Source organism: Sphaerodactylus townsendi, linkage group LG06 (assembly GCF_021028975.2).
Source record: "Sphaerodactylus townsendi isolate TG3544 linkage group LG06, MPM_Stown_v2.3, whole genome shotgun sequence".
Taxonomy (NCBI): domain Eukaryota; kingdom Metazoa; phylum Chordata; class Lepidosauria; order Squamata; family Sphaerodactylidae; genus Sphaerodactylus; species Sphaerodactylus townsendi.
Window position 1 is genome coordinate 4,076,653 of NC_059430.1, and position 21,732 is coordinate 4,098,384.

The window sequence follows — 21,732 nt, forward strand, 5'->3', positions numbered from 1 at the left end:
TTGATTGATTGATTGATTGATTGATTGATTGATTGATTGATTGATTGATTGATTGATTGGTCTTGATAGACCGCCCAATCCCCGAAGGGCTCTGGGCGGTGTACAGTGAGACATAGAACAAATACAAAATAAGATCTCATAAATACAATATAGCAATAAAACATTAAAATTCATTAAAATTCATTATAGCAGCAATTCCAAAAAATACAGATAAGTAATAAGAACAGTAATGAGGACTGGAAAGGATGTTTCAAGATTTTATTATTCCGCCGAGTGACAATATGTTCCATTTAATGCTGAAGTTTCTGGACAGTAATTGTATGCTAGATGGATTTGGGCTGCTGTTGTTATTGCTGTTGACACTATTATTATTTGACTTGTAAACCGCTCTCCCTATCAGATGGTCTCAGAGCGGCAAACATCAATAACTTATACAATTAAAACAATATACAATATAGAGTCCCATTCTATGGCACCTTCCATATGCACACTACTGAGAGATGCTTAGGGTGGGGCATTCAGCAAATGATATGTACGTTCTGGTCCCCCTTTCCCCCTTTCTTTTGCTCCTTTGCTTTCTGAATTTCTTAATTCTTGACTTTGGCTTATTCTGTAGCGGGTTACTCACATTTCAGTATCCTATTCCTGTCACTTCAGTTAGCTACTGAATCGGTAAATTCTTGCTAACTTATTTATTAATTGTTATCCGCTGTTTTATATGAGTTTTTAGGATGTTTTATTGATGATTAATGGGATGGAGCTTGTGTATTTGTGTATTGTGTATGGTTTGCTCCTGCTTAATGTTCTTTGAATTGTGTTGTTCACCGCCCGGAGCCCTTTGGGGATTGGGCGGTATAGAAATTGAATAAATAAATAAAATAAAATAAAATAAATATTTCACTAAGTCCCATTATAGCAAAATATAAATACAGTTAATACCAGAGTTCTCACAGTTCTGCAGCCAGTAGTCTTCAAGGGGAACAATGTCGACATGTATCACAACATGTCTACCAATTGCTCTATTTGATCGAAGGAGAATGTTGACATTTCCTCCAGCTTTCCACAACCTTCTTCAGAGCCCCGTTCACTTCCTTGTTCCGTAGACTATAAATTATGGGGTTCAGCATTGGGGTGATGATACAGTACATGGTGGAGGCCAAAGTGCCCGTCGCCAAGGAGTAACCCGTGCTTGGCCTCTGGTAGTTCAGTAACGCATTTCCATAGTAAATGAAGACAACCGTGAGGTGAGACGCACAAGTGGAAAAGGCTTTGCTTTTACCAGTAGTGGAACGGATATTCAAAATGGAGGACAGGATGAAGACGTATGAGAAAATAATGAACAGGAAGGGGCCCCCACCCACAAAAATTCCAGATATATGGAGGGCCAGTTCATTGATGTATGCATTGTTACAAGCAACTTTCATCAGTGGAGGGAGATCGCAGAAGATGTGGTGAAGCTGGTTGACTCCACAGAAGTCCAACCTGGTGCTGAGTGCCGTGTGTAGAGCGGAGTCTAGAAAGCCCCAGATCCAAGTGGCAACGGCCAGTATGGTGCACACCTTGGTGTTTATGAGGTGGGAGTAATGCAGAGGTTTACAGATGGCGGCGTAGCGGTCGTAGGCCATGATGGCCAGCAGGCCACCCTCGGCACCCATGAAAGAGATCAGGAAGAACATCTGGGCCATGCACTCGTTGTAGGAGATGGTCTGCTGTTGTTGCAAGAGGTTCACCACGATCTTTGGGACTGTGACAGAGGAGGTGAAAATATCTAAGCAGGAGAGATGGCTGAGGAAATAATACATGGGGCTATGGAGGCTGGAGTCCAGCTGAATCAGAATAAGTATCATGAGGTTCCCCAGTACAGTGACCAAGTAGATGGCCAAGAATGCCAAGAAGAGGTAGACGTGGCCATTTGGAATGCCTGAGAAACCCAGGAAGACAAATTCCACCACCTGCGTCTGATTCCTGATTCCCATTCAGAGCCCAGAACTCACCTGTAAGGGGAAAATAATCAACTGAGAAAAGACATCTTGCATTATAAAAGTATCATCCTGCATGATAAATATATTTTGAGATACCACCGGGCAGCTTGAATGGTAGTAATGTGGAAGAATCGGGATTCATGAAATAGTGCCCCTCAATAGACACCTTATGATGTAGGTGGGGCTCAGAGAGTTTATTTATTTATTTATTTATGTGTTTGTTTGTTTGTTTGCTTGCTTGTTTGTTTGTTTGTTTTGTCGATTTTTTTACCGCCCAATCCCCGAAGGGCTCCGGGCGGTGAACAACACTCAACATCAAACAGGAGCAATTCATACACTAAAATATAAATACATATAGATATATAGGCTCCATCTCATCATCAACAGACAACCTAAATCTCATAAAAACAGCGAATAACAATTGATACATAAATAATACTTAAATAAACAAGAGGCACCCAGAAACCCCAATTTAAAACCTACCCCCAGAGAAAAAAAGGGAGGACGGCGGGCCCCTCAATATGAGGGGACTCCGATGTAGCAGCGCCAAGCAAAGAGCGGTAAGTTCTAAATAAACTGTGTCTAGCCCTGTGGAGGAGCAGGGAAGTTAACCTGGTTGACCAGATAAGAGTCTGCTGCTTATGTCGACGAGTGGGAAATCAAACCCAGTTCTCCAGAATACAGACTACATGCTCTTAACCTCTACACCACGCTGGCTCTGAAAAAAATAATGGAGGGTATTTCAGAAGCAGAGGGCACCCAGACTCTTAGCTAAACTGACCCAATAGGACAGTGATGGCAAACCTTTTCGAGACCGAGTGCCCAAATTGCAACCCAAAACCCACTTATTTATCGCAAAGTGCCTACATGGCAATTTAACCTGAATACTGCGATTTTAGTTTAGAAAAAATGGTTGGCTCCGAGGCGTGCGTTACTCGGGAGTAAGCTTGATGGTAGTCAGTGGCTTTGCTGTTGGAGCAACCGTGCAACTCTTCCAATGGGTGAATCATGACCCTAGGAGGGTTTACTCAGAAGCAAGCCCCATTGCCAGCAACCGAGCTTACTCCCAGATAAAGGATCATGCTTTAGTTCTTCGCATGAAAACCAGTGGGGTTTAACGGCACTTATTTATTTTATTTTATTTATTTATTTGTTCCACTTTTATACCGCCCTCCCCCGAAGGGCTCAGGGCGGTTTACATCACAATATAAACAAGCGGATAACAAAATAAAATACTAAAAATTCATATCGGTTAAAAGCAGCACTCCTAATTCATAATCAGTTAAAACTATTTGATTGAACCCTTAACAGGGTTACCTACACTGCTTCCCCAAAACTAGATCTTAGGTTTAATGCTAATAATCGAGCCCAGCGGCCCAGGCCAGCCTAGATGTGTGGGGGGGGCACTCTGTTTGCGAGTGCCCACAGAGAGGGCTCTGAGTGCCACCTCTGGCACCCGTGCCATAGATTTGCCACCACTGCAATAGGAAGTCTAGACAGAGAATGACTAGGGGAGGGCCAAGAAACAAACAAATGGCACAATTGCTGTGGCTCATTGTAGATTAGAAACAATAATGGATTGAGTCCCACATGCAAAAGCAGCTGAGAGTGGGAAGAATATCCTACTTCAGAGGAGTGAACATGTTGTTCAAAGCTGGGATGTGTTGACTGGGAGCCAGCAGGTGTTCATATGTATGATAAACTTTTAATCCCTATTTTTACATTGATTTGCTTATTATCTATGAATCCACAGATATTCTATATTTTAAGATACAGGGGGCATCCATTGAAAATGCTGGGGGGAAGAATTAGGACTAATAAAAGGAAACACTTCTTCACGCAACGTGTGATTGGTGTTTGGAATATGCTGCCACAGGAGGGGGTGATGGCCACTAACCTGGAGAGCTTTAAAAGGGGCTTGGACAGATTGATGGAGGTGAAGTCGATCTATGGCTACCAATCTTGATCCTCCTTGATCTGAGATTGCAAATGCCTTAGCAGACCAGGTGCTCAGGAGCAGCAGCAGCAGAAGGCCATTGCTTTCACCTCCTGCCTGTGAGCTCCCAAAGGCACCTGGTGGGCCACTGCGAGTAGCAGAGAGCTGGACTAGATGGACTCTGGTCTGATCCAGCTGGCTTGTTCTTATGTTCTTATGTTCTTAAATGTTGATTCGTTTTCACGGTGGATGAAATTATAAGATAATTCATTAGCCAAGAATGTGCTCTCTTGCCAAGTTCAAATGGGAGCTGCAGTAAGAAGATGATTTTTACAAACCTATAGATCTGAAGATTTGGGAGCCTGTTCGAAGAAAGGGCTTCTTGCTCGTGAGATGCTAACCCTGGCGTAGGATATTTTCATGGACTCCTGTGATTGTTCTCTTTTGATTGTCTGTGTAGCGATAGTGGAGTCTGTTCTTTCCTGGAGTTAGTCAATTGGCTACAGAGAGGACCTCTGTTGCACCAGAGATTATTTTAATGTTTGTCAGTGTTAAGCACAGATTAGGGAAACTGTTCACTGGACCCCAAAGGAGCCGTCTCCCTCCCTCCACCCTGGCAAATGAATCTTCAACAGATTCCCTGCATTGATTCAGATTTGTTTCTTGCGTCAGCTTCCACCTATCCTCCCTTCTCTACCCCCTTTTCATACTTTTCTCACTACTGATGTTTTGATGGAAAAGGAACAGGATTAGTTGCTGTGGTGTTCTGCTTACTTTACTTTGGAAAGCACGAGGCCGTTGTAAGCAAATAACTGTGTTACTGTGATTTTATTCAGAATATCTTGATGACATTCAGTCCCAGCTGCCAAAGTGACAAAGACATTCATTCTTCTCCTTGGTTTTTGATATATTTCATTCTTAAGAAAAATATATACAGTACTCATTGCATTCTACTCAACTATTCTTCAATATGAACAAACCTATCCCTCAGCGATGCTCACCTGGAGTGGTTCGTGCCAGCCAAAGGGCTCAAGAAGTCACCTCTTATCCTTCCAGCAGGATGTGAGGGGGGGTTGCCCAGCCCCTGGAAATACCTGGCCCCGAAACGCTACTCACCTCTGCACATGGATTTCAACTCAAGGTTGGGTTCCTTCATGTGCAGGGTCTTGGCTCCAGTTCATCCTGTTTGCCAGCCCTCAGAGCAGCTGAGCCGAGGGTTTTCAGGGTGGGAGTGTGTGGTAGCTCCTAGACGTGGAGCCGACTGTAGATCTGGAAAGCCCTTCTTTACCTCTAGCATGAAATATCCCAAGTCTCGAAGCAGGTGTCTCTTGCAGCTGGAGGTTTGCGAGGCTGACCCTACCTGGAGGCACAATTCTTTTCTTGGCAGGTGGAGGGCGTTGCCTTGGGGATGTCCCAGATTAGAACCCCTCAGGGAGTAATGCTTAATGGCTGGGAGCTCAGAGAACTGGGACAGATTGTGTCTCACTACAACACGGGATAATTTATCCCCAGAGGACCACCCAGAACTTATAAACACGTGGGAGACAGATCTAATAGTTTTGCCCTAAGCTTTACACCCCAATTGTTCAGTGATGGTCCATGTCCATTACAGGGTTAAAATCTTCCCAAAACATACATTATATCCCTTCTGTCATTAGGAAGCATTCTGGACGCATAAACTCCCCAGAACAGACACCTGGTGAGGTAGGTGGGGCTGAGAGAGTTCTGAGAGAACTGTGAGTAGCCCAAGCAGGATTGTAGGAGTGTGGAAACAAATCTGGTTCACCAGATAAGACTCTGCCACTCATTTGGAGAAGTGGGGAATCAAACCCAGTTCTCCAGATTAGAGTTCACCTGCTCTTAACCGCTGTACCACACTGACACTTTTAGTGAGAATCACATATTCAGAGTTTTAAAGATTGTCATGCCCTTATATAAAGCAGTGGTGCGACCGCACTTGGAGTACTGTGTTCAGTTCTGGTCGCCACATCTCAAAAAGGATATGGAAGAGATAGAAAAAGTGCAGAGAAGGGCAACGAGGATGATTGAGGGACTGGAGCACCTTCCTTATGAGGAGAGGCTGCAGCGTTTGGGACTCTTTAGTTTGGAGAGGAGACGGCTGAGGGGGGATAGGATTGAAGTCTATAAAATGATGCATGGGGTAGAAAATGTGGACAGAGAGACATTTTTCTCTCTTTCTCACAATACTAGAACCAGGGGGCATTCATTAAAAATGCTGGGGGGAAGAATTAGGACTAATAAAAGGAAACACTTCTTCACGCAGCGTGTGATTGGTGTTTGGAATATGCTACCACAGGAGGTGGTGATGGCCACTAACCTGGAAAGCTTTAAAAGAGGCTTGGACAGATTGATGGAGGAGAAGTCGATCTATGGCTACCAATCTTGATCCTCTTTGATCTGAGATTACAAATGCCTTAGCAGACCAGGTGCTCAGGAGCAGCAGCAGCAGCAGAAGGCCATTGCTTTCATCTCCTGCATGTGAGCTCCCAAAGGCACCTGGTGGGCCACTGCGAGTAGCAGAGAGCTGGACTAGATGGACTCTGGTCTGATCCAGCTGGCTTTTTCTTATGTTCTTATGTTCTTATGATTCTGGAATACCAAAAGTTATTCCCCTGCTGCCTTGCAGTACTACAACTGTGAACTCCCTATGGAAAGACGGCTCGGTAATTTCACAATTTAGATGGTCCTTCGCTCTGCAGAGCTTTTATATTAGTTTGTTTCCATGCCCTTCCCTTGAAGGTACTCACTGGAAGATTCTGCTTCAGGAGAGAACATGATCATGTTCTCCAAGGTCCCCCAACGCAACCCAGCCTATCATTTTGGACAGCCAGTTACATGCAATATCACTTTATCTTACCATAATCTGCTCTAAAGACCTAATGAATACTGGTGGCATTGTCCAAATTTTATTGAATGATCATATTCCAGAGATCACTGTCATGGTTGCAAAGTTTCTTCCTGAAGTTGTCAAAGACCGAAAGTAGATAAGAACATAAGAACATAAGAACAAGCCAGCTGGATCAGACCAGAGTCCATCTAGTCCAGCTCTCTGCTACTCGCAGTGGCCCACCAGGTGCCTTTGGGAGTTCACATGTAGGATGTGAACTAATGGCTCTTTCATGCGGCTGTTGCTCCCGAAAGCACCTGGACTGTTAAGGCATTTGCAATCTCAGATCAAAGAGGGATCAACAAGATTGGTGAGCCATAAATTGACTTCTCTCTCCATAAATCTGTCCAGTCCCCTTTGGTAAAGCTTATCCAGGTTAGTGGCCATCACCACCTCCCTGTGGTAGCATATTCCAAACACCAATCACACGCTATGTGAAGAAGTGTTTCCTTTATTAGTTCTTAATTCTTCCCCCCAGCATCTTTCAAGCAATGAATGCCCCCCTGGTTCTAGTATTGTGAGAAAGAGAGAAAAATGTCTCTCTGTCCACATTTCTACCCCATGCATAATTTTATAGACTTCAATCATATCCCCCCTCAGACGTCTCCTCTCCAAACTAAAGAGTCCCAAACGCTGCAGCCTTTCCTCATAAGGAAGGTGCTCCATTCCCTCAATCATCCTCGTTGCCCTTCTCTGCACTTTTTCTATCTCTTCAATATCCTTTTGAGATGTGGTGACCAGAACTGAACACAGTACTCCAAGTGGTCAAAGACTACTGCTTTATATAAGGGCATGACAATCTTTGCAGTTTTATTATCAATTCCTTTCCTGATTATCCCCAGCATAGAGTTTGCCTTTTTCACAGCTGCCATACATTGAGTTGACATTCCCATGGAACTATCAATTAAGACGCCCAAATCCCTTCCTGGTCTGTGACTGATAGCACTGACCCCTGTAGCGTGTATGTGAAGTTTGGATTTTTTGCCCCTATGTGCATCACTTTGCATTTTGCTACATTGAACTGCATTTGCCATTTCTTAGCCCACTCACCTAATTTATCAAGGTCCTTTGTGGTTCTCACCACCCTACATAATTTGGTATCATCTGCAAACTTGGCCACCATGCTACCCACCCCTACTTCCAGGTCATTTATGAATAGGTTAAAGAGCACTGGTCCCAATACGGATCCTTGGGGGACACCACTCCCCACATCTCTCCATTGTGAGAATTTCCCATTTACACCCACTCTTTGCTTCCTGTTTCTCAACCAGTTTTTAATCCATAGGAGGACTTCCCCTCTTATTCCTTCATTGCTGAGTTTTCTCAATAGTCTCTGGTGAGGAACTTTGTCAAAATAGGAAACTATCATGAATCTTTTAGCCCTTGTTTATTTCTGTAACTTCAGTGCCAGTAAAGGATGAACTTTGAACTTCAACTGATATTCAATCACCATTATTGTTAGATTCTAAATATTTTCCCCAAAATTACAAAATCTGTTAAGTTACATAAGCTTCTACTATTCTTCAGCACAAATATTGCACACACATTTTTTGCTATTCACATTTCATTTCACTGTTCCTTTTACATTTAGGAATAATGTGAAAATTACCTTTTCCACTTATTTTGGAATTCACGATTAGGTCTTTTATTAACCAAGGTCATTAGTTTGGCCATTGTTTATTAATTTTAATTTTATTTTACTGCATTTAACTGCCCTACCCAGACTCAGGATGGCTCAGAAACATAACTTAGGAACATCAGTTCATAGAAATCAGATTGCCTTAGCCATTGATGGCATATTCCCTTGATATATTTCCCCAGTTCCCAGGCTACGGCATTCTTCTAGCTTCCAGTTTGTTGTAAGTGGCCCTCTAGCTGCTCTCGTCAAATATTGTCCACCATGTATGGTAAAAGGTGACATAGATTGCTTTGCATTTCCAGCATTTCCCTTTGTAAATTTTGATCATTTTCTCAATAACTTTTAGAGTGATGGAACAATAGTGGTACATCTTATACCACTTTTCTCTCAAAGTTTAGCAAGCAGTGAATTTTATTCCTTTTGTCCACAAAAGGTGCCCATTGTTGGAAAGGTATCTCTTCTTCAGAGTTTTGCATCCATTTAACTGTACATGTTTTCATTTGTTCTGTTTCCATATCATATTTCAATAAGATTTTATATATTCAGTGCAATTATTGTTCCTTGTGCTGAAAAATTTCCCTTTCCTCTTAGTTTTCCTCCAGGTGAGCAGAACCCCGTCTTAATCGTGGGATGGTGCCATCTGCTTTTAAATTATTCTATGCTGTTTTATTTGATGGTTGCTGTTTTATTATATGGTTGTTCACCACCCTGAGCCCTCCGGAGGACCAATAGACAAACAGACAGACAGACAGGCAGACAGAGATGGATAGTTTTAATCCATTTTTAATTTTTGTTTTATACCCTGCCCATCCCAGAAGAGCTCAGGGCAGCAACAACATGGTAAACCTACATTACAGTTAAAAGTCATAAATTGAAAAATAGCCCAAAGGCAGGACCATGCCGGCTAAAAAACCAACCTTTGTTAATTCTCCGAGCCAGTGCAGCTCTGTGTAGCCTGGGCTTCTGAGGCACTTGTGCTCGTCCCGGCAGTGGGGCAATGCCACTGTCTAACATGTTGCTATGCCACTGTCTAACATACAGACTGGTGATGCTTAGACTTCCTCCAGGTTTCCACAGCCTTCTTGAGGGCCCCTTTCACTTCTTTGTTGCGGAGGCTATAAATTATGGGGTTCAGCATTGGGGTGATGATGCAGTACATGATGGAGCCCAAAGTTCCAGTTGCCAAAGAGTAACCAGCGCTTGGCCTCTGATAGTTCAAGATCCCATTTCCATAGTAAACGAAGACAACAATAAGGTGAGAAGCGCAGGTGGAGAAAGCTTTGCGCTTCCCAGTGGTGGAACGGATCTTCAAGATGGAGGACAGGATGAAGACGTATGAGAAAATGATGAACAGGAAGGGGCCCCCACCCACGAAAAATCCCGATATATTGAGTGCCAGTTCATTGATGTGTGCATCATTACAAGCAATTTTCATCAGTGGAGGGAGATCGCAGAAGATGTGATGAATCTGGTTGACTCCACAAAAGTCCAACCTGGAGATGAGTGCCAGGTGGAGAGCAGAGTCTAGGAGACCCCAGATCCAAGTGGCAAAGGCTAGTATGGTGCACACCTTGAAATCTACGAGGTGGGAGTAATGCAAAGGTTTACAGATGGCAGCATAGCGGTCGTAGGCCATGACAGCCAGCAGACCACACTCCGCTCCCGTGAAAGACATCAGGAAGAAGATCTGGGCCATGCACTCGTCGTAGGAGATGGTCTGTTGCTGACACAAGAAGTTCACCAGGATTTTGGGGACGGTGACCGAGGAGATGCAAATATCTAAGCAGGAGAGGTGGCTGAGGAAATAATACATGGGGGTACGGAGGCTGGAATCCAGTTGAATCATAGTGAATATCATGAGGTTCCCCAGCACAGTGACCAAGTAGATGGCTAAGAACGCCAGGAAGAGGTAGATGTGCCCATTCAAAATGCCAGAAAAACCCAGGAAGACAAATTCCATCACTTGTGTCTGATTCTGGATTCCCATTGAGGGCCAAGAACTCACCTGTAAGGGGAAAATAATCAACTGAGATAAGAAATCCCCCATGATAAATGTATTTGGGATACCACCAGGCAGCTTGAATGGCAATTAAATCATTTGTGTGAAGCAGGGTTGATGTAATAGCGCCCCACGTGGATATTGGATATGTCACGAGTACATGACTTCTCTTCTGGTTTCTCTCCTCCTTACTCATAAGAACATGAGAACATAAGAACTAGCCTGCTGGATCAGACCAGAGTCCATCTAGTCCAGCACTCTGCTACTCACAGTGGCCCACCAGATGCCTTTGGGAGCTCACATGCAGGATGTGAAAGCAATGGCCTTCTGCTGCTGCTGCTGCTGCCGAGCACCTGGTCTGCTAAGGCATTTCCAATCTGAGATCAAGGAGGATCAAGATTGGTAGCCATAGATTGACTTCTCCTCCATAAATCTGTCCAAGCCCTTTTTAAAGCTATCCAGGTTAGTGGCCATCACCACCTCCTGTGGCAGCATATTCCAAACACCAATCACACGTTGTTGCGTGAAGAAGTGTTTCCTTTTATTAGTCCTAATTCTTCCCCCCAGCATTTTCAATGGATGCCCCCTGGTTCTAGTATTGGGAGAAAGAGAGAAAAATGTCTCTCTGTCCACATTTTCTACCCCATGCATCATTTTATAGACTTCAATCATATCCCCCCTCAGACGTCTCCTCTCCAAACTAAAGAGTCCCAAACGCTGCAGCCTCTCCTCACAAGGAAGGTGCTCCAGTCCCTCAATCATCCTCGTTGCCCTTCTCTGCACTTTTTCTATCTCTTCCATATCCTTTTTGAGATGTGGCAACCAGAACTGAACACAGCACTCCAAGTGCGGTCGCACCACGGCTTTATATAAGGGCATGACAATCCTTGCAGTTTTATTATCAATTCCTTTCCTAATGATCCCCAGCATAGAGTTTGCCTTTTTCACAGCTGCCATGCATTGAGTTGACATTCCCATGGAACTATCAACTAAGATGCCCAAATCCCTTTCCTGGTCTGTGACTGATAGCATTGACCCCTGTGGCGTGTATGTGAAGTTTGGATTACTCAACTGAAACTGCTCTGTCCAACATCTCTGATGATCTTCTCAGTCTTGAATGGACAAGTTCTCTTCTAAGTTTTCCACACCCTGGGTCTGTCTGCTGCCTTTGATCCATCTGATCTCTCCCTTGCTTGATGTGTAGGATTTTGTTGACACTCTTTTCAACTGCTCCTCCTCCTTTGTGTAATTGGTCATGAACTGGTTGTGGTGGGTTTTCCGGGCTGTGTGGCCGTGGTCTGGTGGATCTTGTTCCTAACGGTCTTGTTCCAATCATTTCAGATTGGAAACAAGCTAGCCCATAGCAGTGGGCATAATGTGATAATAAACCTATCCACCAGACCACTGCCACACATCCCGGAAAACCCACCACAACCAGTGGTGGGATCCAAAAATTTTAGTAACAGGTCCCCATGCTGGTGGGATTCAAACTGTGGTGTAGTGCCAATGGGGCTGGGTGGGGCACGACGGGGGCGTGGCCGGGCATTCCAGGGGTCGGGCATTCCTGGGCGGGGCTGTGGCAAGGACACAGCCGCTGCGCCGGTCCTTGGGCGGGACACTAATGCACGCAGGCGCAGTCTGCCACGCACGCCGGTGCACCTCCTGCTAGACTGCTTCAAGTTCTGCGCACTACTGCTGAGAGGAGGGGCGTAACTAAGGCAAACATCACGTGGCAAAATCACCAATTAGTAACCCCCTCTCGGCACACACAAAAAATTAGTGACCTACTCTCGAGAACCTGCGAGAACCTGCTGGATCCCACCTCTGACCACAACCCATTGAATCCAGCCGTGAAAGCCTTCGACAATACATCATACATCATAGAAGTAAGGTTCCGGGGAGAGGAAGCAACCATAAATAGATACAAACGCTGAACCCAACAGGAAATATCAACATGCAGAATTTAATGTGGAAGAACAACTCTAAGCTTCTATGTGATAAGGTTTACCCAGAATTTTTAGCTGTTCAATGCATGTAAAAACTCCATCGGGCTGCGCTGTGCTCTGATGATTCTCTGGCGTTGGGAATCATTTCTAGAGAATGCTGAAAAATTCTCCAGAAGTAACAAGAGCAGGGTTGATAATTGCCCAGAAAGTTGGCAAAGGGGCTTAGATCCCACCGAACAAGGAAGTTTGGAAGAGGGACTGGCATTCTCGTTCTGTTTTCAGTCACTTCCGATGCGCACTTCCCCCCCTCCCCCCCCAGGAATGATAATGTAACTGATGTTTTATTTGGGGTCTAGTGTACCATGTTATTGGGGTCTAGTGTACCACGTGTGCAAGCCTCACACGACTGCGGGATGCACACAAGTAAATGGCTTTGTAAACCTTGTAACAGATACCCTAGTTAAATTACCCTAGTTTTTATGTGTAAAATGTTGTTTTTAGCCTGCTGTGTTTAATGTTATTATGTATTGTTGTTGCAGGCCTGCTGTACGCCGCCCAGAGCCCTTCGGGGATGGGTGGTTTAAAATCAAATAAATAGATAAATAGATAAGATGATAGATAAGATGATAGATAAGATGATAGATAGATAGATAGATAGATAGATAGATAGATAGATAGATAGATAGATAGATAGATAGATAGATAGATAGATAGATAGATAGATAGATAGATAGATAGATAGATAGATAGATAGATAGATAGATAGATAGATAGATAGATAGATAGATAGATAGATAGATAGATAGATAGATAGATAGATAGATAGATAGATAGATAGATAGATAGATAGATAGATAGATAGATAGATAGATAGATAGATAGATAGATAGATAGATAGATAGATAGATAGATAGAGCATAATTTCACATTAAATTCTGCATGTTGATATTTCCTATTGGGTTCATCTCTTTTTTTTGTATCTGTTTATGGTTGCAGAACCTGTAATGACCTGTTAGCATTTCAGCTCTTTCCTGGTTTTCCCCATGAGTCCTTGGGAGGAGACCGGGAGCAGGTGGCAATGTGGGAACCCCTGGCTTGTTTTCTTTTGCTCTATTCATTCATTCATTCATTCATTCATTCATTCATTCATTCATTATTTATTTATTTATTTATTTATTTATTTATTTATTTATTTATTAATTTATTTATTTATTTATTTATTTATTATCAGTTTTATATACCGCCCCTCCCCCAAAGGGCTCTGGGCAGTGAACAACACAATAACAAAGTCACATTAAAACCCCATGTAAAACAGCAGATTAAACAAAATTACATCGGCATCCAGCATAAAATTTCATAAAACTTTATCAACCCACCCTGGAGGAAACAAAACCAGAGAGCTGAGGGCCCCATAGAAATTAAGGGGCCTAGAATGTAAAAAAGGGGAGGAGAAGGGCGCATTGAGACTTAGTTCCAGCAAAAACTGACTCGTATCTGTTCTCAGGGTTCCTACTCAATAAACCTATTTCTGCATCCAAGAGTTTGGTTGTTGCTTGGTCAACAGAACCTGACATGAGTAAGATATTTTTTATGGACTCGTGTAACTGGTCTCCTTTAATCATCTGTGTAGCAATAGCAGAGACTGTTCTTCCCTGGAGTTAGTCAATTGGCCGCAGATTGACTTGAAAGAAGACATCTTGCATTATAAAAGTATCATCCTGCATGATAAATATATTTGGGATCCCACCGGGCAGTTTGAATGGCACTTATGTGGAAGAAGCAGGGTTCATGTTGATAAGTTTTCACGGGGGATGGAGTTATAAGATAGTTTGTTAGCTCTCTGGCCAAGTTCAACAGGGAGCTTTTGTTAGAAGATGATTTTACAGACCTATAGATTTGAAGATTTGGGATGCTTCTTCATAGAAGAGGCTTCTTGTTTATGAGCTGCTAACCATGGAGTAAAATATTTTCAAGGACTCGTGTAATCGTTCTCTTTTGATTGTCTATGTAGCGATAGTGGAGCCTGTTCTTTCCTGCAGTTAGTCAATTGGCCACAGAGAGGACCTCTGTTGCACCTGAGATTATTTTAATGCTTATTGTAATGCTTATCAGTGTTAAGCAAAGACTTGGGAAACTGTTCACTGGACCCCAAAACAGTTGTCTCTCTCTCCCTGCCTCCCCCAGCAAATGAACGCTCAACAGGTCCCCTGCATTGATTCAGGTTCATTTCTTGCATCAGCCTCTCCCTGCCCTCCCTCCTCTTGACTCCCTTTTCTTTTCCCACTACTGATGTTTTGATGGGAAAGGAACAGGATTCGTTGCTGTGGTGTTCTGCTTACTTTACTTTGAAAAGCACGAGGCCGTTTGTATGAGCCAACAGGCCCGTCCTGACCTTTTCACAGCCCTGCAGGCCAGCCGACAGGCAGCTCACAAGTTTTCGGCAGGTTTGGCTCCGGCCTCCTCCACAGCAATCTTCTCACAGGCACTTTCACTTCAGCGAGAGAAGCAACGAAAGCAAGGGAAACCAATTCCTTTCTATGACAAAGTCCAAAGCCTTTTATTCGCTGTCATTTAAAATCACAAAAAACCAACCATCCTTCAACAGTTCCAAACATTCCAAACGATAAGGATTGGTTTCAGTCTACTGACCAAGAATCACGGCTACGTACTGAGTGAATCACTCGCAAAACAAAACTTATCTCCTTGCTTTTCCCCCTGCAAAGCTTTATCTTGTCTCCTTCCTTAAACAGCACCAGCTGTGTTCACTCTGAGGAGATGGTAATTTATCTCCTACAGGCAGCATTCCGACTGGTAAAGCCTTTTTGCTGTAAGATGCAACCCTTACATACACCGTTATAAGCAAATAACTGTATTACTGTGATTTTATTCAGAATATCTGGATGACATTCATTCCCAGCTGCCAAAGTGACAAAGACATTAATTCTTCTCCTTGGTTTTTGATATATTTCATTCTTTAGAAAAAATATATACAGTACTCATTGCATTCTATTGGACGGTTCCTATGTGAACAAACCGTAGCCCACTAAGGTTCTCTTGGAATGGTTGCTGCCACCAAGGGGATCGAGAAGCCACCTCTTTCCCTTCCAGCAGGATGTGAGGGGGGGTTGCCCAGCCCCTGGAAATACCTGGCCCCAAAACGCTACTCACCTCTGCACATAGTTTTCAAGTCAAGGTTGGGTTCCTTCATGCGCAGGGTCTTGGCTCCAGTTCATCCTGTTTGCAAGCCCTCAGAGCAGCTGAGCCGAGGGTTTTCAGGAGGGGAGTGTGGGGTAGCTCCAAGACATGGAGCCTGCAGTAGATCTGGAAAGCCGTTCTTTGGCTCTTATCATGAAATATCCCAAGTCTCGAGGCAGGTCTCTCTTGCAGCTGGAGGTTTGCGAGGCTGACCCTACCTGGAGGCAAGATTCTTTTCTTGGAGGGTGGAGGGGTTGCCTTGGGGATGTTCCCAGATCAGAACCCCTCTGGGAGTAATGCCTAATGGCTGGGAGCTCAGAGAACTGGTGTCTCACTACATCTGGGGAGGAAAATATAATTTATCCTCAGAGGCCCGTCCAGAACTTGTAAACACGCGGGGGGCTGATCTAATAGTTTTGCCCTAAGCTTTACACCCCAATTGTTCTGCCATGGTCCATTACAGAGTTAAAATATTCCCCAAACATAAATTAAGAACATAAGAACAAGCCAGCTGGATCAGACCAGAGTCCATCTAGTCCAGCATTCTGCTACACGCAGTGGCCCACCAGGTGCCTTTGGGAGCTCACCTGCAGGAGGTGAAAGCAATGGCCTTCTGCTGCTGCTGTTGCTTCCGAGCACCTGGTCTTCTAAGGCATTTGCAGGAGAGAACATGGTCATGTTCTCCAAGGTCCCTCAACACAAGATCTATCATCTTGGATTGCCAGTTACATGCAATACCACATAACACCTTTATCCTTCCCACAATCTGCTCTGAAGACCCGATTTTACTAAATGACCGTATTCCAGAGATCACATGCCACGGTTGCTAAGTTTCTTCCTCTAGTTGTCAAAGACATAAAATAAACAGCAGATTATCGTGAATCTTTTAGCCCTTGTTTATGGTGTTTAATGTCAGTGCCAATAACATAAGATAAGATAACTTTAATATCATTGTGCACGCACAACGAAAATACAAACATCCCCTGATGCACATTTCTACAGTCCTCACACCCCGTCTTCCACAATCCCCTTCCAACCCTCCCTACACAACCACAGCCACGTCAGCGCGACACCATGAAGTTCAGCATAGCCACAGCTCTAGAACAGAAGCTGTCTCTGAGCCTAGTTGTCCTTGTTTTTATGACCCTATATCGTCTGCCAGATGGTCATATTTCAAAAAAAGGGTATGCAGTGTGAGACGGGTCTTTCAGAATATTCCGAGCTAAGAATGAGTGATACACATTTGGTTATATAGACCTACATCAAGGACTGCAGTCTCTAAACTCTGGTCATGGGCGAGGATCCAGTCTATACTCCAAGCTAAGCTCACTGCAAGACCATTCCTGAACCAACCATGGCATTCAAACCGACCAGGTGCCTCTTGTCCTGCACTGAAGAAGAAGAAGAAGAAGAAGAAGAAGAAGAGGTTAGTTAGCAGCCAGCTAGCTGAGGAGGAGGAGGGGGTGGTGGAGTGGGGGGGGGTGGGGGGGGGGGGGGGTGGGGGGGGGGGGGGGTGGGGGGGGGGGGGGGTGGGGGGGGGGGGGGGTGGGGGGGGGGGGGGGTGGGGGGGGGGGGGGGTGGGGGGGGGGGGGGGTGGGGGGGGGGGGGGGTGGGGGGGGGGGGGGGTGGGGGGGGGGGGGGGTGGGGGGGGGGGGGGGTGGGGGGGGGGGGGGGTGGGGGGGGGGGGGGGTGGGGGGGGGGGGGGGTGGGGGGGGGGGGGGGTGGGGGGGGGGGGGGGTGGGGGGGGGGGGGGGTGGGGGGGGGGGGGGGTGGGGGGGGGGGGGGGTGGGGGGGGGGGGGGGTGGGGGGGGGGGGGGGTGGGGGGGGGGGGGGGTGGGGGGGGGGGGGGGTGGGGGGGGGGGGGGGTGGGGGGGGGGGGGGGTGGGGGGGGGGGGGGGTGGGGGGGGGGGGGGGTGGGGGGGGGGGGGGGTGGGGGGGGGGGGGGGTGGGGGGGGGGGGGGGTGGGGGGGGGGGGGGGTGGGGGGGGGGGGGGGTGGGGGGGGGGGGGGGTGGGGGGGGGGGGGGGTGGGGGGGGGGGGGGGTGGGGGGGGGGGGGGGTGGGGGGGGGGGGGGGTGGGGGGGGGGGGGGGTGGGGGGGGGGGGGGGTGGGGGGGGGGGGGGGTGGGGGGGGGGGGGGGTGGGGGGGGGGGGGGGTGGGGGGGGGGGGGGGTGGGGGGGGGGGGGGGTGGGGGGGGGGGGGGGTGGGGGGGGGGGGGGGTGGGGGGGGGGGGGGGTGGGGGGGGGGGGGGGTGGGGGGGGGGGGGGGTGGGGGGGGGGGGGGGTGGGGGGGGGGGGGGGTGGGGGGGGGGGGGGGTGGGGGGGGGGGGGGGTGGGGGGGGGGGGGGGTGGGGGGGGGGGGGGGTGGGGGGGGGGGGGGGTGGGGGGGGGGGGGGGTGGGGGGGGGGGGGGGTGGGGGGGGGGGGGGGTGGGGGGGGGGGGGGGTGGGGGGGGGGGGGGGTGGGGGGGGGGGGGGGTGGGGGGGGGGGGGGGTGGGGGGGGGGGGGGGTGGGGGGGGGGGGGGGTGGGGGGGGGGGGGGGTGGGGGGGGGGGGGGGTGGGGGGGGGGGGGGGTGGGGGGGGGGGGGGGTGGGGGGGGGGGGGGGTGGGGGGGGGGGGGGGTGGGGGGGGGGGGGGGTGGGGGGGGGGGGGGGTGGGGGGGGGGGGGGGTGGGGGGGGGGGGGGGTGGGGGGGGGGGGGGGTGGGGGGGGGGGGGGGTGGGGGGGGGGGGGGGTGGGGGGGGGGGGGGGTGGGGGGGGGGGGGGGTGGGGGGGGGGGGGGGTGGGGGGGGGGGGGGGTGGGGGGGGGGGGGGGTGGGGGGGGGGGGGGGTGGGGGGGGGGGGGGGTGGGGGGGGGGGGGGGTGGGGGGGGGGGGGGGTGGGGGGGGGGGGGGGTGGGGGGGGGGGGGGGTGGGGGGGGGGGGGGGTGGGGGGGGGGGGGGGTGGGGGGGGGGGGGGGTGGGGGGGGGGGGGGGTGGGGGGGGGGGGGGGTGGGGGGGGGGGGGGGTGGGGGGGGGGGGGGGTGGGGGGGGGGGGGGGTGGGGGGGGGGGGGGGTGGGGGGGGGGGGGGGTGGGGGGGGGGGGGGGTGGGGGGGGGGGGGGGTGGGGGGGGGGGGGGGTGGGGGGGGGGGGGGGTGGGGGGGGGGGGGGGTGGGGGGGGGGGGGGGTGGGGGGGGGGGGGGGTGGGGGGGGGGGGGGGTGGGGGGGGGGGGGGGTGGGGGGGGGGGGGGGTGGGGGGGGGGGGGGGTGGGGGGGGGGGGGGGTGGGGGGGGGGGGGGGTGGGGGGGGGGGGGGGTGGGGGGGGGGGGGGGTGGGGGGGGGGGGGGGTGGGGGGGGGGGGGGGTGGGGGGGGGGGGGGGTGGGGGGGGGGGGGGGTGGGGGGGGGGGGGGGTGGGGGGGGGGGGGGGTGGGGGGGGGGGGGGGTGGGGGGGGGGGGGGGTGGGGGGGGGGGGGGGTGGGGGGGGGGGGGGGTGGGGGGGGGGGGGGGTGGGGGGGGGGGGGGGTGGGGGGGGGGGGGGGTGGGGGGGGGGGGGGGTGGGGGGGGGGGGGGGTGGGGGGGGGGGGGGGTGGGGGGGGGGGGGGGTGGGGGGGGGGGGGGGTGGGGGGGGGGGGGGGTGGGGGGGGGGGGGGGTGGGGGGGGGGGGGGGTGGGGGGGGGGGGGGGTGGGGGGGGGGGGGGGTGGGGGGGGGGGGGGGTGGGGGGGGGGGGGGGTGGGGGGGGGGGGGGGTGGGGGGGGGGGGGGGTGGGGGGGGGGGGGGGTGGGGGGGGGGGGGGGTGGGGGGGGGGGGGGGTGGGGGGGGGGGGGGGTGGGGGGGGGGGGGGGTGGGGGGGGGGGGGGGTGGGGGGGGGGGGGGGTGGGGGGGGGGGGGGGTGGGGGGGGGGGGGGGTGGGGGGGGGGGGGGGTGGGGGGGGGGGGGGGTGGGGGGGGGGGGGGGTGGGGGGGGGGGGGGGTGGGGGGGGGGGGGGGTGGGGGGGGGGGGGGGTGGGGGGGGGGGGGGGTGGGGGGGGGGGGGGGTGGGGGGGGGGGGGGGTGGGGGGGGGGGGGGGTGGGGGGGGGGGGGGGTGGGGGGGGGGGGGGGTGGGGGGGGGGGGGGGTGGGGGGGGGGGGGGGTGGGGGGGGGGGGGGGTGGGGGGGGGGGGGGGTGGGGGGGGGGGGGGGTGGGGGGGGGGGGGGGTGGGGGGGGGGGGGGGTGGGGGGGGGGGGGGGTGGGGGGGGGGGGGGGTGGGGGGGGGGGGGGGTGGGGGGGGGGGGGGGTGGGGGGGGGGGGGGGTGGGGGGGGGGGGGGGTGGGGGGGGGGGGGGGTGGGGGGGGGGGGGGGTGGGGGGGGGGGGGGGTGGGGGGGGGGGGGGGTGGGGGGGGGGGGGGGTGGGGGGGGGGGGGGGTGGGGGGGGGGGGGGGTGGGGGGGGGGGGGGGTGGGGGGGGGGGGGGGTGGGGGGGGGGGGGGGTGGGGGGGGGGGGGGGTGGGGGGGGGGGGGGAACAGAGTGATGGCATTCGGGAAAAAACTGTTCTTATGTCTAGTTGCCCCTCTTGTCATGTTCAACAGGGAGCTGTTGTTAGAAGATGATTCTACTGACCTATAGATTTCAAGATTTGAAAGCTTCTTCATAAAAGAGGCGACTTGTTTGTGAGCTGCTAACCCTGGAGCAGGATATTGTCATGGACTTGTGTCATTGTTCTCTTTTGATTATCTATATAGTGATAGTGCAGCCTGTTCTTTCCTGGAGTCAGTCAATTGGCCACAGAGAGGATCTCTGTTGCACCTGAGATTGTTTTAGTGCTTGTCAGTGTTAAGCAGAGAGTTGGGTCATTCCTCTCCCTCCTTCCCCTGGCAAATGAACCCCCAACAGGTCCCCTGCGCTGATTCAGGTTCATATCTTGAATCAGCCTCTTCCTGTCCTCTAGATTCCCTTTTCTCACTTTCCCCACTACTGATGTTTTGATGGAAATGTCCTCAGAACAAGATTAGTTGCTGAAGTGTTTTGCTTAGTTCACTTTGGAAAGCACAAGGCCATTATAAGCAAATAACTGTGTATTCCTGTGATTTTATTCAGAATAGCTTGATTACATTCATTCCAAAAAGCCAAAGTGACAAAATCTTGTCCTTTGTTCTTGGTAGGTTCCATTAGCCTAGAAAAAATGTATGCAATACTTACTGCATTCGTCCTGTCCCAAGAGGAACGTGATCGCATGGAAGAGGTGATAACGCAAGAGGAAATAGCATTGGTAATTAAAGAGTTGAAAAACAATAAATCTCCGGAACTAGATGGGTTTACGGCAGAATATTATAAGGAGATGGCAGAGGTGTTAATCCCTGAATTACAAATATTATTCAATAATATATTACAAGGACAGAAAATTCCTGAGTCATGGGCTCATTTTGCACATACAGAATAATGCACTTTCAAACTGCTTTCAGTGCTCTTTGAAGCTGTGCGGAATAGCAAAATCCACTTGCAAACTGTTGTGAAAGTGGTTTGAAAATGCATTATTTTGCGTGTGGGGAAAGGGCCATGGAGAGAGACAGAAATCATAACCATTTTAAAACCGGGATGAAAACCAGATCAGGTGGAGTCATATAGATCTATCAGCTTATTGAATCAAAAGTGGAGGACAGCAGTGGAGGACAGCAGTGGGCCAGAAAGGGTGGAGGACAGCAGTGGGCCAGAAAGGGCTGAGGAGCTCTGATTTTTCTTTACAGAGGGCTTTTCTCAAAGCCACATCTTTTAAACAGTGTATTTTAAACAGGGGGTTTCTCTTTTTTTCTCCTTGTCCTAGAGCTGCTGATTGGTGGAGGCTTCTGAAAGGGTGGGGCTTCTCACATTTGTAAATCTTTTCAGTTAGTGCTGAAGGGGTGGGGCTTCTCACATTTTAAAATGTTTTCAGTTAGTATCTGGAACCAGCGGCGCACGCAGGTGTTTTACTAAATAAAAACATATTTTAAGGGATAGTAGAAGGTATAGAAACCTTAAGAGGGAGGCACTAATTAAAATTAGTATTTGAATATCTAAACAAAATTAGATATGAAGACAGGAAGCCAGCAGGGGGATGGGGGCTTTCCAGTGTTTTGCACTGAGTGTCACATGTATGACTATCTGCTGCCACTAGGGCAGAAGTGGGTAAGGTGTGCCC

General features: G+C 50.6%; 2 protein-coding genes across 2 annotated transcripts; both read right to left on the reverse strand.

Moving 5' to 3' along the window:
- Positions 1 to 1,019: 1,019 nt before the first annotated feature.
- Positions 1,020 to 1,976, reverse strand: LOC125434624 (olfactory receptor 5V1-like). The gene has a single exon (XM_048500154.1). The coding sequence runs from the start codon at positions 1,974 to 1,976 to the stop codon at positions 1,020 to 1,022; it is 957 nt and encodes a 318-aa protein (XP_048356111.1).
- A 7,519-nt stretch (positions 1,977 to 9,495) lies between these two features.
- Positions 9,496 to 10,452, reverse strand: LOC125434625 (olfactory receptor 5V1-like). Its single transcript, XM_048500156.1, has one exon. The coding sequence runs from the start codon at positions 10,450 to 10,452 to the stop codon at positions 9,496 to 9,498; it is 957 nt and encodes a 318-aa protein (XP_048356113.1).
- Positions 10,453 to 21,732: the final 11,280 nt, after the last annotated feature.

What these genes read in the sequence shown, in the direction of transcription:
- LOC125434624 (XM_048500154.1), bottom strand. Translation starts at nt 1,976, where the DNA reads ATGGGAATCAGGAATCAGACGCAGGTGGTGGAATTTGTCTTCCTGGGT.
- LOC125434625 (XM_048500156.1), bottom strand. Translation starts at nt 10,452, where the DNA reads ATGGGAATCCAGAATCAGACACAAGTGATGGAATTTGTCTTCCTGGGT.